General features: G+C 38.8%; 1 protein-coding gene across 3 annotated transcripts in view; it reads left to right on the forward strand.

Moving 5' to 3' along the window:
* The window catches only part of KIF1A (kinesin family member 1A), a 627,076-nt gene that overhangs the window by 295,961 nt on the left and 313,332 nt on the right, over positions 1-17,783 (forward strand). For 2 of the 3 annotated variants that reach the window (XM_033958695.1, XM_033958696.1), the window contains one exon: positions 108-245. In XM_033958695.1, coding sequence (XP_033814586.1) covers positions 108-245 — 138 coding nt within the window. Of the gene's footprint in view, positions 1-107; positions 246-991; positions 1,220-17,783 lie in introns of all 3 variants that reach the window. The other variant, XM_033958697.1, reaches the window with a different exon arrangement.

The raw sequence follows: 17,783 nt of genomic DNA on the forward strand, positions 1-17,783 counted from the left end.
GATTGTAAATCTTAAATATACTTAAATGTAATTCACCTTGAATACCTGAATAAAGTGTGAGCTAAATCCAAATGAATAAATTATTTTGTTACTTTTTAATTGTATAGACAAAGGTTGGACCTGATGCGTGAAATGTATGACAGGGCAGCTGAAGTACCTTCTAGTGTCATTGAAGATTGTGACAATGTGGTGACTGGTGGAGATCCTTTCTACGACCGTTTCCCATGGTTCCGACTTGTTGGCAGGTAAGACTGCCTTTGCTTTGCAACAAGGGTGAAAAAAAATCAGAATAGAAATGAGCAAGCCTTCCATTATCATAAAGTTGGCTGGCTCTGAACTGTACAATACCAGTAATGTAAATCCTTCTTTTCAATGATATAGTAGTTGGGTAATGTGTTTTGTCTCAAATCATGAGCATATTACTTCAAAACCCCACATCATTCAGGGTTGCATCTCCATCTGTATGATTGTGTAATGCAAGTCTGTCAATTAATACATATGCATATCTACAGCAATGTGTCCTAATGTCTTCCAGATTGAGAGTTTATATGAACCCCTGGGCTCTGTCTACCAACTATCATTTTTGAACAATTACTATTATAGTTGATAAAAACATTTGGAGTTCTGTTCTTCCCTTCTAAACAGCAACTTTTCTTGATAAGATACTAATTTAATAACAAAAACAGTTCTGTAAAAGGCAGTGGATTGAAATTTTGCAATCTGGAAAAAAACCCCAAAACAACCAGGACCTAATTCCAAGATTACAAGCACATTGAGCCTCATGACCATAAAATGAACTGGAAGTCACCACTGGTACCAGTAAGGCTCTCATCATGGAATATGGTTTAGTAACTGATCCATGTTATTAGCACTTTTTCAAGGCTTTATTATTTCAGTATTCTTTCTCTCCCCAACAATGTATTGAACAGCTTGTATTAATCTTTCTTCTGTCTTGTACTAACCCCAGTTCCGATATCTCTGGCTGCAACAGCTCTCCTCTTTTCAACACATGCATGAGTGAGCGCATGGCTGATCTCACCCCCTCCCCCACCTTCTCGAACCCCGACTCCGACATCACCGAGCCTGCTGACGAGCAGCACGAGGGGAAGGAGGAGGAGGAGGAGGAGGACCTGGAGGAAGACATCTTTCCGGAGTGCTCGCTGTTTGATGGCCAGGATCCATTTTACGACCGCTTCCCTCTGTTCTGTTTAGTGGGAAGGTTGGTGAGGTTTTAGGAGAGCATGCTGGGAAGGAACTAGCTCTTTCGTATGGGTAACTGCCCAAATTACATCAAAGACACCAATTCTTAAAACACTAAGTTATAGGGGATATTTTTAGTTGGTGCTTAATAAGCTTCTGTTCAAGGCAGACATTTTTTTAAATCAACCTTTATGTAACAAAACTCAGGAGTCATGAATTTCTTAATAAAATATAACAGGGGATAGTTAGGAAATATATAAATTCACTTTTAAAAACAATAATGCCGCATAAAATTAATGCTGTGAGGCAATTTTATATGGAGGGTAATTTTACAATAGGGTACTTAGGCTAATAAAGCACCTAGATAAGATCTGCCTATATTAAAAAGGTAACAAATACATCTATATGCCTATATAAAATTACCCAGGGAAAGCAGGCTAACAAAGTTATGTCTGTTACAAGCCAAGTACAATTGTGTGCCTGGATAGGCCAGAGAGAATAGGTGAAACTGCATATAAGTGCCAATTCTGCCACCACTTTGCCTAGTTGTCTACTCTTCATCCATGATGCTTAGTATTAATATCTATTCCTCCCTTTTACTAAGCCATGTTAGAAGTTTCTACCATGGCCCGGAGCGCTAAATGCTCCTACGCTCATAGAATTCCTATGAGCATCAGAGCATTTAGCTCCCTGAGCCAATGTAGAAACCTCTTAGTAAAAGAACCGCTTAGTAAAAGAAGGCCTATCATTTTAAGTCTTTTCTACTTTGTAAACCGCTTTGAATCCAAAAGATATAGCAGTATATAAGACACCATTAGCATTAGTCACCACTGCCAGAAATATTTAAAAAGTATGGAGGGCAGTTCAATAAAGGAGTGCCTTTATTTTGGCCCCTAAAGAACACTTATTTGAAAACTTTTCTATAAAAGAAACTAGACACTGGTTTAGGATGTATATTCCTGTATGTAGCTAGGCTTAAGGGTTTGTTTGTTTTTTGTTTACTTGTTTTTATACGTGTTGTAAATCAGTGTTTCTCAGCTTGGTCCTGGAGTACCCCCTTGCCAGTCAGGTTTTCAGGATATCCACAATGAATATTCAAATTTCTTTCATGCATATTTATTGTGGATATCCTTAAAACCTGACTGACAAGGGAGTACTCAAGGACCAGTTGAAAACCACTGTAGTAAACCACTTTGATCTATACAAGGTAAGCAGTCTGTTAAATTTTAATAAACATAAACATGAGCACTTATGCCAAACTTGGAGCTAGTGTAAATGCTGGTCCCTAGGTTCTGGATATAAGTGTGTAACTTACACTATTCCTTAAGTTATGTGCATAAATATGTTTCTAAACCACACTTAACCCAGACTCTGATCATAAGAACACCCAGCTGCAAATATGTGCTAGCAAACACATGTGCATACTTACAGAACAACAAATTATTATCATGGAGTGGAAAAGTAGCCTAAAGATTAGTGCAATGGTCTGAGAACCAGGGGAACTAGATTCAGTTCCCATTGCAGCTCCTTGTGAGTCTGGGCAAGTCACTCCACCCTCCATTGCCCCCAAGTACAAAATAAGTGCCTATATATAATATGTAAACTGCTTTGATATTAACCACAGAAAGGCAGTATATCAAGTCCCATCCCCTTTTCTTTCCCTTTCATTTACATACATTAGTGTTCAGATATGTGCATACATGACTAGAATACTGTCATTTATATGCATACATACTGCCTAGTTTTAGACAGCTCTATAGAATTAAAAAGCAGGCATTGTGACCCCCATTTTAGAAAGGATGTAGAGATGGAAACAGAGATGTCCCTATTTCCAATGTATTTTACAAAGGCTCTGCTAAATTCAGAGTCTCTTGTAAAAGACATGTAAGTACATTCAGACCTGTACTTGGAGAAAAAATGTATCACCTCACCCCACACATGTGAGATGCAGCTGCACAGGTCCCACCCCATCACTCCCACAGCATCAGTAATTCCCCCATAACACACTGCTCCCTTTGGCATCAACTATCCCACTCATGACAAACCTTTGTGGCATTAATAAACCTCCAATTGCACAGTCCCCCCTCCCCTCGCACTATCAAGAAGTATTTCCATCTAACTCCTCCTTCAGTATGAACAATTCACCCCCCATGCCCCCCCCCCCCACACACACACCCTCTGACCCTATTTCCATTTGCTCCTGCTCTTTCAATTCTAGGTTCCTAAATGGTGCCTATGAACCCTAGGAATAATCTTGCAATACTCTCATACCAGAAAAAAATTATCCATTTAAGTGTAGAATGGGAAACAGGCATTTTCAGGGTAGGGCTAAATGTTAACTGGAAGTTAACTGCTGGTTAACTTAATGTAGTTTTCTCACCTGCATAAAATATTCTCCTAGCTATTAGAAAAAAAAGCAGCCTAGTAAGTGTCCCATCTCTTCCTTTCCCTTCCAAAATGAGAAAAAATGTATACATGGAGGAGCATCTGATTTCCCACCCCCCCCCTCTCCAAGATAGGGTAATCATGACCAGATTCCCTCTACCATCAAGACTGGGGAAAAGTGGTTATGGCCAAGTGCTCAATCTCATGCCACACTAAGACAGTGGAAAAAAATGTACCCACCATAGTGGAGCTTCCCTTCTGCCTTCCCTTACCCTTAACCATCTGCTTCACAACATCCTTCTATATCTGCAAAGTCACTTAAAAGCCCAGTGGGAGGCACACATATAAGCTCTTACCTCTTGTCAGAGGTCTGAATACTGTGTGCCAGTACAGTTTTCAGGAGTATCAGCACTTGATATTAAGATATTCAGAGCTGAAGGGACCAATCCCCATTCAGAACAGATTTCTGAATGAGGATTGGTTCCTTCATTTGACAGCTGTTAGTGAAGGGATCAATCCTCAAGTGCAGTGATCTTAACCTTTTAGTGGAAACCTCTAACTTAATAGTGCGTTAGTAATGTTTGTCTCAGTTCTCACTGGGTATATATGCTACATGACAGTAGGATGTTCTCTTTAAACACAGTGGGGCGACGACACTCAGCATCTTGCTGACCTCTACTGATGTTATGGCTAAAAATTCAATGCTGGAGTATGTCTGAACTCTGGCATTGAATCTCTAGGTTTCTGGAGCTGGCTATGACATAGCCAGTTATGTGCAATAATCAGCATTTAACTGGCTATGGGACAACACATAGAAAAGATTGACTTTTATGTAGTCCGGTTTATATTGTGATCTTGGCAAATTAAATGCTGAATATTGGCACTTAAATGGTCAAGTGCTGACTCCGCCCCTGAAACACCCCCAGAATAGACAGTTTTGCTCTAGGCACTAGCCAGTCTTTTTCAGCAGTTAAGCTAGCTTCAGACAAGCAATTTAACCAGCCAAGAGCCATTTCTGGCCAGTTAAATCACTTAGAATACCGGCCCCAATAATTACAATGAACTGCATTTCTGGTTATGACCCTACAAGTACCTCATCTGTTTTAGGCATCATTTTTTTAAGCTCAGTAGCTTCCACTTTTAATTCCCCCCCCCCCCCCCACTCATTTACAAAATGTGGGGATTTTTATTATATTTAATAGAAGCACCCTCCCACTATTCTTCATCTAGCCACCACAGCAGTGATCCTGAGGCCATGAGACATACACCACAGCTCCTTCTGGAAGTCTATATTATGAAGTATAAATTTAACCACTAGGTATTACTGGCATTAATGATCATGACTTGCCCCCATAAGGGTTGTGATTGTTGTCTGCAGAGCATCCTCTATCAATTTGGAGATTGAAAGACCCAAATCAGGGATCTAATAAGGGCATCTTTTGTATTGCAGTGCACAGCACCACCTATGAGCCCTTGCATATGTTGATGTTACTATATATAGATTAGTTATGGCTCTATCATCTTAATAAAAACTAGGATTATACATTATGAATCATGTTGCTTTGGATTATCTAGTAGGCAATATTAAAAAGGACTTATGGGGAGAGCAGGGAGAAAGTGTGGCACAATGGTTAAAGCTACAGCCTCAGCATGCTGAGGCTGTGGGTTCAAACCCAAATTGCTCCTTGTGACCCTAGGTAAGTCACTTAATTCCCCCACTGTCCCAGTACACTAGATGGATTGTGAGCCCACCGTGACAGGGAAAAATGCTTGAGTATCTGAATAAATTCATGTAAACCATTCTGAGCTCCCCTAGAACAGTATAGAAAATTAAATAAATAGTTGGCAGTGGTGCTGATGGCATAAGTCTATTTAGAAAACAAGAAAAAAAAAATCCAAGCCAGATGTAAGCTGGGCAGGATTAAAGGCAAACTTAGCACATCTATAGGGCTCAAATGTTTGAATGGGGTCCTTTCAGATATACATTAAGGTGACCTTTCCCAGATCCAAGCAGGAAATAGATAATGGCCCTTATTTTAGAAGCCCTACTCATGATCACATACACATGTAAAACCAAGTTTCAGAAAGTTGGTATTTACAATAGCGAATGACACAGGGACAAATTTGTCCCAACCCCGAGTATCTCTATCTCTGTCCTGTCCCTGCAGGTCCAGTCCCTGCCCCATCCCTGCAAGTTCTGCCCTCATCTGCACAAGCCTCACAAACTTTAAAATCATAAGTGTTCAAGGCTTGTGCAGATGAAGACAGAGCTTGCAGGGATGGGGTAGGGAGAGGGATTGAACTCTCAGGGACGGGATAGAGATGGAGATAGATCCTGCAGGGATGGGGACAAATTTGTCCCCTTGTTATTTTCTAATTTACATATGCAAATCTCTATCCGTATTCCCCATTTCAAAAATGGAATGCCCCTATATAGCCTGATATATTACTGTCAGGTTCTACAGTTGCTCCCATGCATGTGTAGATATGGAAAAACTGCTCGTTTAGTCCAATTCTCCTGCTTAATTGCCATAACTTATATCCTCCAACTTCCATGTGTAACTTTCACATGCAGGGGTGATTTTATAAAGAGCCACTAGGATTTATGTAACAAGAAGATGCAGAAATGCCAGTATTCTAGTCTGTTACATACATACTTGTAGTCAGTAAGGCATTTTTTCTCACTAGTCATATCTGCTGTCTTGTTTAAATAGTTTTCTGTGAAATGAGAGACATTAGCGGTGTGTTATCTTGCTTATTGAGGCAATTACCTAGCAACTGACTCATTTTGGTTGCTAGAGAAACCTGTGGTAGGGATCACAGTGGCTGTCCATTCCAAAGAGATGAGGCTTTTATGTACTGCAGTACGTAGGTTTCAGTCCTTCTAAATAAATGTGTGTGAGCTAGTAAGAGCATAAAACATTAGGCATGCATCTCAGCTTGCTGACTCAATAATGCAGGTATTTTTGTAACTTGTTTAGTAGAACCAATAATGTGTTGATGAGGGTATTGCAAAAATGATTTTCTTTAAAAATATTAGGGAAAACATGATTGCTTTCTGGTAAATAATTATCTTTCTTTTACAACTAATCGTACTAATTCACGTTATCAATTGTCTTTGAAACCTGGCTATCCTTTAGTGAAATATGTTCATTTAAAGACTACAACAATTTATTATTTCTATAGGGCTATCAGGTACATGCAGCACTATACATTTGACCTGCAAGAGAAAGTCTCTGCTTAAAAGAGCTTACAATCTAATTATGACAGACACACAGGACAAAAGGGGGAGTGAGAACATAGTGCTCGTATAGGGAATTAGAGAGGGGCTGATGAGACAGAATAACATAGGAGAGTTTGAACTTAGTACTCATGTAAGGAATTAGATAGGGCTGAAGGGGTGGTAGGGGACCATAGAGGGGATGACAGACAGATACGTTGGTAGGGTTAGGATTTAAACATAGCTTCAAATAAGTGGGCTTTCATCATGGATTTAAATACTGCCAAAGATGAAGCCTGATGTAACGAGCCAGGCAGGTTGTTACAAGCATGCAGTGCAGCAAGTGTAGAAGGGACAGAGATGGGAGTTGGCAGTAGAGGAGAAGGGTACTGACAGGAGGGACTTGTCTGATGAATGGAGTTCCCAGGGAAAGTATAGGGAATAATAAGAGAGGATAGATACTAAGGAGCTGCAGAGTGAGTATACGTGAATGTCAGTAAGAGGAGTTTGAATTGTATGTGGAGTCAGACAGGGAGCAAGTGAACCTGAAGAGTAATCTTTTGGAATTTAGGGTATTTAGTAGTGGAAGTAAAACCCAGATGTCTCAACCCGTCCTCCTTTTTCTGGAGCAATATGGTAACCCTATTATTAGTTATACACACAAAGTCATGATAATCTATAATTCACTGCCTTGGGTGAATCTCATCCTAAAGGCAGTTAATAAATGCCAATAAATAAAATACAAGTAAATAATTGATCTTCGGTGAATGTTATGCACTAAATTACATTTTAGTTGTTGGATTTCAAACTCAGTTGAAAAAGGTTGTCACCTTGATATAAAATGGTATTAAATATTTTCTCCCTTAATCTTTAAAGGACTAAATAATTCCATTAAATGGTCCAAAATATCTAAATACCTTAAACTCCAACTTGCTAATTATAATATAACCCCGGGAAACTTATTTGTTATAGTCCAGTCCTTCTGTCTTTAAGTAAAATGGATTGGATCAGAGTTACGGTTTTAGTGGGAACCGACAGTGTTAAAAAGAATTGGTTGGTTATTTTATTTGGTGCTCTTCTTAACCATCAAATTATGACAAAACCATTTCATTGGGATTAACAGTTCTTTATCAAAGCTCTAGTTCAGGAAATGGAGGCACGTCCTCTTCCCCTCCTTCTTTCCCCCTTCCTCTTTGATCTGTCGCCTTGAGCCTGTAAAGATATGAGCGACTCACAAATGGAAGATTAGATTAGATTGTATCGGTCATTGTTGCCTTCCTTGTATGTATAAGCTAAAAATTTTCAATAAAAATGATTGAACTAAAAAAAAAAAAAAATAATGTATATGCTCCTAACAATGATAATATGAGGGGGAAGTCTGAAAACTTTAGTTTACCCTTAGACCCAGTGCTAGATCAGCAATCCACATACAGGTTAGAACTTTTTAAAGGTCTCCAGGTATTGCATGGTTGGATAGCTATTCCTCTCTTTTACAAAGCCAAATAGAATGGGCCAATGCGGTAAATGCTCTAACACCCATAAGGATTGAATGGGCGTTGGAGCATTTGCTATGCAGCACTCGTGTAGCTTTTTAAAAAAGAGTCCCTATGTTTGGTTGGGTAGACCTCTGGAGACTACTTAATCCTTGTGGGAGATATTTTACTCTTTCTTTCCTTTCCATTAAACAAATTCCAGAATTGGACTTTATTTATTTTCAAAGAGCTGTAACCAATGGTCATGGAAGATATGATCCAACTCATTTTGGTAGCCAACAATGGAGCAATTCCTATCTTATTCCACATTCAGCTTGTGGAATTGGGTCTCAGACCATGGCGATTCAACAATGGGTTACTGACAGTATCTAAGGACGCATTCTGGCAGGAGATCCCTCAGTGGACAGAGAAATTTGGGGCTTGGAATGAGACTGATATTATGGATCATTCTATTTTCTGAGATACAGTAAATATTTACTTTGATTTACACATTTGAAACCAATAAAATAAGAATTCTTACCCAGGAAATTAGAGACACTAAAAAGCAGACATATACATACACCAAAGACACTTGTTGCCTTTTACAGCTACTAAGTCTTTTTTTTTTTTTACTTTATTAAATTTTCAAGGCTAATACAAAGTGCATAAAATTATACATACATTAATAATCAGAATCAGCACTTACAATCAATCAATAACAGTACAAAATATCCCCCCCCCCTCCCTTCCAGTACATCCAATCAAGGAATAAAACAAAAGAGAAATCCCCCCTCCCACCCTTACTTGGATGTGTGTGTAAATCAATAGGAAATTAAAAGTAAGAGACAACTATACCGAAGTAACAAAAGTTGTTAATGGACCCTAAACTAATCTGAATAAATGATTATGCCCCAACATATCCGAGTTCATTTTCTCATACTTATAACATAAACATAAATTTGCCCACCAAAAAGAAAAATTAAGCCGATCCCAGCTTTTCCAATTTTGAGTAACCGTTTGCATGGCAATCCCGGTCTGCTGGGCACAATGGACCACTGGTCTGACCCAGCAGCAGAAATTCTTATGTTCTTGTGTTCATAATGATGAAAAGCCAGCTTTTATAACAGTCCAATGGGGGCTTAGTCTGCAATAATGTTCCACAGATGACTACATCATAGGTTAATGGAATCGATGATTCTAGTATGTTATTAATATGTCCCCATATCGATTTCCAAAAATTGAGTATCAAAGGATAATAGAACAATAAATGATCTAGTGTCCCTATTTCAAGATGACAGTGCAGAATCTATTAGACTTAGAACTAACTTCTGCAAACGAACTGGGGTCCAGAAAACTCTATGTAACAGGAAAAAAACCAAGTTTGTCTCATAGATGCTGACACTGTACATTTCATCCTCCAAGACCAAATCCATGGCCATTGAGTAGCAGAAATCTGCTTTAATCTCAATGCTCCAAATATCTTTTAGACTAATTTTAGGTTTTTTATTCAAATATTCCAATATTAATTTATACCACTTGGCAGCCTGATGTCCTAATAAATTTGTCTGGAAGCATAGGCCCGGCAAGCTATACTGATTATTTAAATTTTACCAATCAGGGAACCCCTTCTGAATGGCCTGCTTCAACTGCAACCATTTATATGCTTGAGACTTTGTAATACCGAATGATTGTTGCAGTTGTGAAAAAGCCTTATCTCTCTGTCCTCTTGCTCCCATACCATACTGTGCATACTCTTTACTTCTCACAATCAAATTTATTTGTTGTTCCTTCACTCAGGTATATTTGTTTGACTGTCAGAACATATATTTTTTCAAACATCTCTAATGTACAAACAGATTATTGTATACTAGAACTTTTTTGTAGTTATAGACATGTGGAGAGCCATTTTCGAAAAGGACATCTAAGTCCAAAGTTGGAAGCACAGAAACATCCATTTTCAAAACCTAAATCACTAGACATAAAAACTTTTTTTTGAAAATCGCTTAGTTGGACATCTAGGCCAACAGGACATTCAACCCTTAGGACGCCTAACTTTATACCCCATTTTCAACCACAGAAACATCCAAGTTGAAAACGTCCAAATCCAGACCATTTGGGCATGGGAGTGGCAATCATTATGATGGCCACATAGACATGCCAACCAAGCAGTTGGACACCTTAGAGGGCACTGCTGTGAACTTCACATATAGGGTGCCAGAAATACATCTCACCTTATCCCCCTTATAATTTATGGTGAGCCCTCCAAAACTCTCCCAAAACGTACTATACTCACCTGTCTACCACTCCAATAGCCCTTACGGCTGCAGGTGGAACCTATACAGCATTATAGTAGGGTTTTCGTGGGTTTTCGTGGCCTTACACTTTCCATCAAAAATGTATTGGTTAGACTGCCTTATGGGCCTGGATCCTTCTCTCTATGGCTCACTAGCCCATCCACCAGGTTACTTAAGACACCTGTGTGATGCTCTACTAAGCTTTCCCATAACAAGTGCTGCTGTTCTAGAGACAGGTATGTACTCTTTCATTCAGATTTTTTTGGGGTGGGAGGGGGTCAGTGAGCAATAGGGGAGTGTGTGTGGCGGTCATACCTTCATATATGCAGCGGTCATCTGGTTTTCCAATCTGGTTAGTTTGGGTACCTTTGTGGCACTTAGATGTTTCTAAAACAGGTATAGCTCCAAATGTCTAAGTTTCTTCCAGGACGTCTTGTGAAAGGTTTGATTATCACTGCAAGACATCTAAGTTAAACACACTCAAAGCATGCCCTATACATGTCCATAACACACCTCCAACATGTCCCCTGAAACTTTGGAAGCACAGAGGGCAAAACACTTCTCTAGTCGTCCAGAAAAACAGCTTTGAAAATCAGCACTTGGATGTTCAAAGAATTAGGACTACTTATGATGGTTTTTCCTATATTATGTATGTTAATTTTGTACAAATAAATCAAATGGTATAGTTTAAATTTGCACTGGTGGTAAAAGTGCTCAATATCTTAACCCCTTGTGAACAGTAGACTTCATTTTCAAACAATTATAGCTGAATAGGGGAAAACGCCTCAGAAGCTGCAGGGCACACGTTGCTCTGGAGCTATGAAGGGGAGCTTAAATTGCTCGTTAACTCCCCTCCAGCATTCTATTATTGGCGAAACAACCCCTGTATTATGCTATGTATGATAGTACAAAAAACAGCATTTATCTTTCTCTTAACGTGGCTGCTGCTTCCTCATTGAATCAGCTATATTTGTTTGAAAATGAAGTCTAGTGTTGACAAGGGGTTAAGGTATTGAGCACTTTTGCCACCAGTGCAGATTTATTTGAATATTTTTCTCCAGTTCCTCCATTTTTGTTGTTAATGTTGTACACCACTTTGATTTAAAGCTGTTTATAAATTTTTTAAATAAATTTTTAATTTTTAATTATGAGCCCCGTACTCAACAACTCCCCCCCCTAGAAAGTAGATATCACACATATGATCCAGAGAATGTTTACCTCAAAAACATAGGGCTCATTTTTTGAAGCCACGTTAGCCACTTTATCGCACGCACATTTTTAGCGTGCGCTAACCCCCGCGCTAACTGAAAAACTACCGCCTGCTCAAGAGGATGCGGTAGCAGCTAGCGCGGCTGGCAAATTAGCGCGCGCTATTATGCACGTTAAACCGCTAATGTGGCTTCGTAAAAGGAGCCTATAGTTACACAACCTATATTTACACTCTACATTTCATATAGATATCCCGTCTTGTCATAAAGGACAATCCTCTCATATTTTTTTGCTGTTAATTGAAATATCAAGCAATAATAATCTACTTTTTTATACATTTTCTCTAAGGAAAGAACAGAAGGCATTTTCCAGCTTAGTTGTAAATATATGAGTAACTATTCAATGGATTTCTCTAGAAACCCTTCTGGTTTCTTGTGTAATAAACACCCTTCCTCCCCTATGGGATATTGTATTGATGCACAATCTTTGAATTTAACAATGATTTCCTTCCAAAAAGAAACAAATAGCCATGTCCACCAAATATGGTACAGCGTGCCACTCTATCCACATGCACACCAGCACAGTCCATTTCCCACTTTATACATTTTAAACAACCACTCCAGCATATAGTACCACTGATAAAGAATCTTAAATGCATTTTCAATTAATGGGGTCACTACTGATATTTTTAACAAGTATTGAAAAAAGTTTTGCCATTATTTATTGTCAAAAGTTTGCCCCAATTTCCACTCTCCTCTGAATAGCTATACCATTAACACAATGTACTGCGAGGTGCAGTACATTGTGTTAAAGGTATAGCTATTCAGAGGAGAGCTGTATATATGTAATAGATATGTAATAGATACTCCCTCTCCTAGTGCCTGATTGTACGGCCCCTTCAAGAGAAGTTTCACCTAGACTTAATTCACTATAAGCTGTATAGAGAATATAATCCCTTATTTGTCAGTACTGAAAGGCTTCCCTATTTTCTAAACCATACTCCTCTTGTAGTTCTTGGAAAGAACTAAGCTCTCCTTCTTCCCATACTTGGCCAAGGAAGCATAAGGAAGCTGCTGCCCAGTGAGAATACAGTACAGTACAGTAATTTAGGTAGTAGAGCCATTTTTAGTGCTTATATTCATTTGACCCAAGAAATATGCATAGCATTTTAACAATCTAATTTTAGAAACCATTCTTTTAATTTAGGAGGAACATTTAATTTGTATAGATTATTCATAGAGCTAGAAAGATGTACCCCTAAATACCAAATATACTATTGTGCCCAATGAAAAGGGAAAGTATGTTATAAAGAAGAGACCTCATGATCAGACTCATTAATATTTAAGATCTCTGATTTCTGCATATTAATTTTAAAGCTGGACACCGCTCCAAAGGTTTTCAGCAAAAGTTACATGGATAGCAGCAATTCAGAGGGTCTCGTCAAAGTTATAGCAATGATTGAGAGGGTTTTGTCAAAGTTAACAGAATATTATCAGCAAAAAGCATTATTCAATGATCCATTCCCTCCCTTTATCTCAGTTGTATTCTTATCAGCTCTAATCATGCAGGCTAGCAATTCAATCGACAAAGCAAAAAGTAATGGAGACAGGGCACAGCCCTATCTGGTGCCTCTCTTCAGCTTGAATGAAGCTGTATAAGAGCCATTAATCTTTAAAGTTGCTAGGTGTTTTCTATATAATGCCTGTATCGTGTGCGGAGAAGGCCCCAGCAGGCCCAACTTTCATAAAACTGCCATTAGATATGTCCAATACACTCTGTCGAAGGCCTTCTCCACATCTAAAGAGAGCAACAGGGAAGAAGACCCCATACTTTGAGCAATTTCTATAAGATATAGCGCCCACCTTGTTTTATTGAATGTTTGTCTTCCCTATATAAATCCTGTTTGATCATTATGAAGTACCTTTGGAAGCACCCGCTGAAAATGAGTAGCCATGATTTTAGTAAAGATCTTATAATCGGCCCCTAGAAGCGAGGTAGGTCTGTAGGACCCACATTTAAGCGGAGTCTTTTCTGGCTTTAATGAGATTGTTACTGCTGCCAAGGGCCAACAATGTGCAAGAATGCTAGCATCTCCTATAGAATTAAACATCTGAACCAACAGTGGAGTTAATATTTTATGGAAACATGTATAAAACCTATTACTATAGCCATCTATTGTAAACCCAGAGCATTTCCAGTTGGGAGATGCCATATTGCCTGAGAGACCTCATCAACAATGAAAGGGGCCCAAAGATCCTCATTTTCAGGAGATATAGATGGTAATTGAATGGATTCTAAAAAGGCGTCAATCAACTCCTCCATCGGAGAAGACACAGGCGTGTATAACTTCTCATAAAAGATGAAGAAGACCTGATAAATTTCATTATCATTGATATGTTGCTGAAACAACTCATCCTCGATTGTATAGATAGTATTTTGTTTTGCTTTACATTTCAGTTTATGAGCCAGCATTATGCTGGCTTTATTGTTAAACTCAAAAAATTATTGTCTTAGTCAGCTTAACCTATCCTGAATAACTTTCTCCAATTCATGCAATTGCAGATGAGCATTGTATAACACTGCCCGTTGAGTCTTAGAGCCCCTCCTTTGCTTACCCAAAGCCTCCAATGAGTAAATTTCTGAAGAGTTGCTTCTGTTTGCTTGGTGAACTTGTAGAGAGAGAATTTTACTCCTCAGTACTACTTTTAAACTTTCCCACTGAGTTAATGGAGAAAGGGTATTATTGAACTACAAAAATTATAAAATCTTCAGGACCTGTATTTTTTAGTGACTTTTCCGCTCTGGAATTCTCTTCTCCAATAGCTCCATTTAGAGAATTCCCTATATAAACTTAAATGAAGCCTTTTTTTATATATGCATTTGGTACTTAGCTCTAATTCTGGCTTTTTCTTTTTGTTTTCCTATTTTGCTGATGTATTTCCTTTTCACCTTTGAATTACCAAAGGTTCTTTATCAGGCAGTATCTTAAAATCTCAATAAACTTGGAAACTTAGAAATTATGAATATAATACAATTTTGAGTAAACAGGCAAGACAGTGCCTAAAGTCTAATATTTCTTGAAGCAAAACAGATCTGGGTGTTTACTAATCAACTACGAGTATTTGAACAGCGTAAAGTTAAGAAGCAAATGTATGCTATACTTGAGTGGTGAGCCAGGACATGGCTATAGTGAAATAGTTCCATACTTTTTATGCGTCACTATACTGTTCAAAGGTTTTTGAGGTTTTTGTAGTGCTGTGCTATTTGCTCTCACAATATAAAATGCAGAATTGAACAGTTAGCACAGCTTAATAAGTAGGTCCTTATATGTACTTATAGTAGAGTCAGATTTACTTGTTAGGTATCCCTATTTGGGATCTTAGCAAGCAATTATTGATGATAATTAAAATGAATTAAAATTTATGCATGTAGTTTTAGGTTTGGAATCAGCATTTAGATTTTACATGTAGTTCCAAAAAGGGAATGGTCATGGGATGTTAACGGGTGGACATTCCTGCAATTTACATGTGCAGTTACAGAATAAGAGGGGGGGTCCGCACCTGATTAGACAAGAGGATTTACTTTTCAGTTGGTGTAAATGGCCAAGCCTAAAGAGCACAGTTCCCAGTGCCAAGCGCTGTTCTATAAACAGCGCTTCAGGGAGGGAGAGGGGGGGAGTGGTGTGGCTTCCTCGGGGCTCATCAGAGTCCAGGGTCTCGGGGTGCCTTTCCGCTCTTCTTCCACTGCACGCTCTAAGTGGTGTGTGCGGGGGGGAGGGGGGGAAGGAGGAGTTTGTTGATATTCCTCTTGTTTTGTCCTTGTATGTTATACTATTTATATGATGCAGATTTGTTTGGTATTGTGCACCTTCGGGGTGCCTTGCTACTGTGTTCTTGTTGTTTGCATCAATAAAAATTGTTTGAACCTAGAGAGTGCTAAGCACTCTTTTTCAGTGCCATTTGTAGAATCTAGTCCTTAGAGCGTTTTTATCAATGGAGTTTCACTGTGTAACTAAAGTGTTACGTGGCTTGAATGCTCAGGGTGAGCAATGCACACCTTGGTTCCTTGTTTACTAAAATGTGGTAAGGTATTGGAGTTACCACACAGTAATTGCCAAAATTAATGTACAGCAATTGAAAACACCCCAAGTTAACAGTTCCCAGCATTTGTAGTTAACACAGAGAAAAAACTGACATCACTTGGGTGTTTTCTACAGTCCTCAGACTTCAATTGTAGCAAATTGACAAAGATCTGATTACGGATGTATAAAAGTTGGGAAAGAAAGGAGAAGTGCTGTTTCTGGTTGATTTCAACCTGCTGGATGCGGACTGGAAAGTTCCATCTGCGGAATCGGAAAGAAGTAGAGAGCTCGTGGATGTCTTTCAACGAGCTCTGCTCAAACAAATGGTGATGGAACCCACGAGGGAAAAAGCGATACTGGATCTGATGCTCACAAATGGTGAAAGTGTCTCTAATATCCGCGTGGGGGCCCACCTAAGAAGTAGTGATCATCATATGGTTTGGTTTGATATAACAGCCAAATAGGAGGGTGGTTGCACAAAACTCAAAGTCCTGGATTTCAAACGTGCGGACTTTAATAGCATGGGAAAGTACCTGAAGAAAGAGCTGATTGGATGGGAAGACATAAGGGAAGTGGAAAAAAAGTGGTCCAAGTTGAAAGGTGTAATAAAAAGAGCTACTGACCTTTATGTGAAGAAAATAAATAAAAACAAGAGAAAAAGGAAACTAATATGGTTCTCCAAACTAGTGGCAGAAAAAATAAAGGAAAAAGAACTGGCGTTCATAAAACATAAAAATTCAAGAAGAGGAGAACAGAAAGGAATATCGGATGAAACTGAAAGAAGTCAAAAGAGAGATATGTCTGGTGAAAGCACAAGTGGAAGAGCAAATGGCTATAAATATAACAAAGGAAGACAAAATTTTTTTCAGGTATATTAATGAAAGGAAGAAGGCAAAAAATGGAATTAAGAGACTGAAAGAATGTATGAACTGCTATGTGGAGAGTGGTGAGGAAAAAGCAAATGTGCATGGGAGAAGGACCGCAATTGGTCAGCAATGTTATACCTTAGAATGGAATGGGTACTGCACCGTTCACAAAAGAAAGTGTTTATGAACAACTTGAAAAATTGAAGTTGGACTGGAAGGGATCTATCCCAGGAAACTGAGAGCTCCGAGAGGTTCTGGCAGATTCTCTTAAAGATTTGTTCAATAAATCTTTAGAGACAGGAGCGGTTCCATGGGACTGGAGAAGAGCGAATGTGGTCCCTCTTCACAAAAGTGGTTGCAGAGATGAAGCGGGAAACTACAGGCCAGTAAGTCTCACTTCAGTTATTGGAAAAATAATGGAAACATTGTTGAAGGAAAGGATAGTGAAATTCTTAGAATCTAATGAATTACAAGATCTGAGGTGGTTAAATTTGCAGATGACTCTAAACTGTTCAAAGTTGTTAAAACGTATGCGGATTTTGAAAATTTGCAGGTGGACCTTAGGAAATTGGAAGACTGGGCGTCCAAATGGCAGATGAAATTTAATGTAGACAAATGGAAAGTGATGCACATTGGAAAGAATAACCTGAATCACAGTTACTGGATGCTAGGGTCTACCTTGGGGATTAGCGCCCAAGAAAAGGATATGGGTGTCATCGTAGACAATACGATGAAATCTTCCACCTAATGTGCGGCGGCAGCCAAAAATGCAAATAGGATGCTAGGAATTATTGAAAAATGGATGGTTAACAAGACTAAGAATGTTATAATGAAAGATTAGGTTTCTTACCTCTGCTAATCTTCTTTCTTGTAAATTTCCTCTGGAGGCTGAACTAGCGGGTAGTGCATCTATTCCAGCCTTGGCTGCAGAACTTAAAAATAAAACCAACCCCCTCTGTGAGGTCACCTGTGCAGCCACTCCCCTTGAAATTCAGTAGGTAGCAAAGCCAGGAGTATCTAATACAAACAGGAAACACAAGAAAAAGAGAGGGGGGT

Source organism: Geotrypetes seraphini, chromosome 9, assembly GCF_902459505.1.
Source record: "Geotrypetes seraphini chromosome 9, aGeoSer1.1, whole genome shotgun sequence".
In the NCBI taxonomy this organism is placed as follows: Eukaryota; Metazoa; Chordata; class Amphibia; order Gymnophiona; family Dermophiidae; genus Geotrypetes; species Geotrypetes seraphini.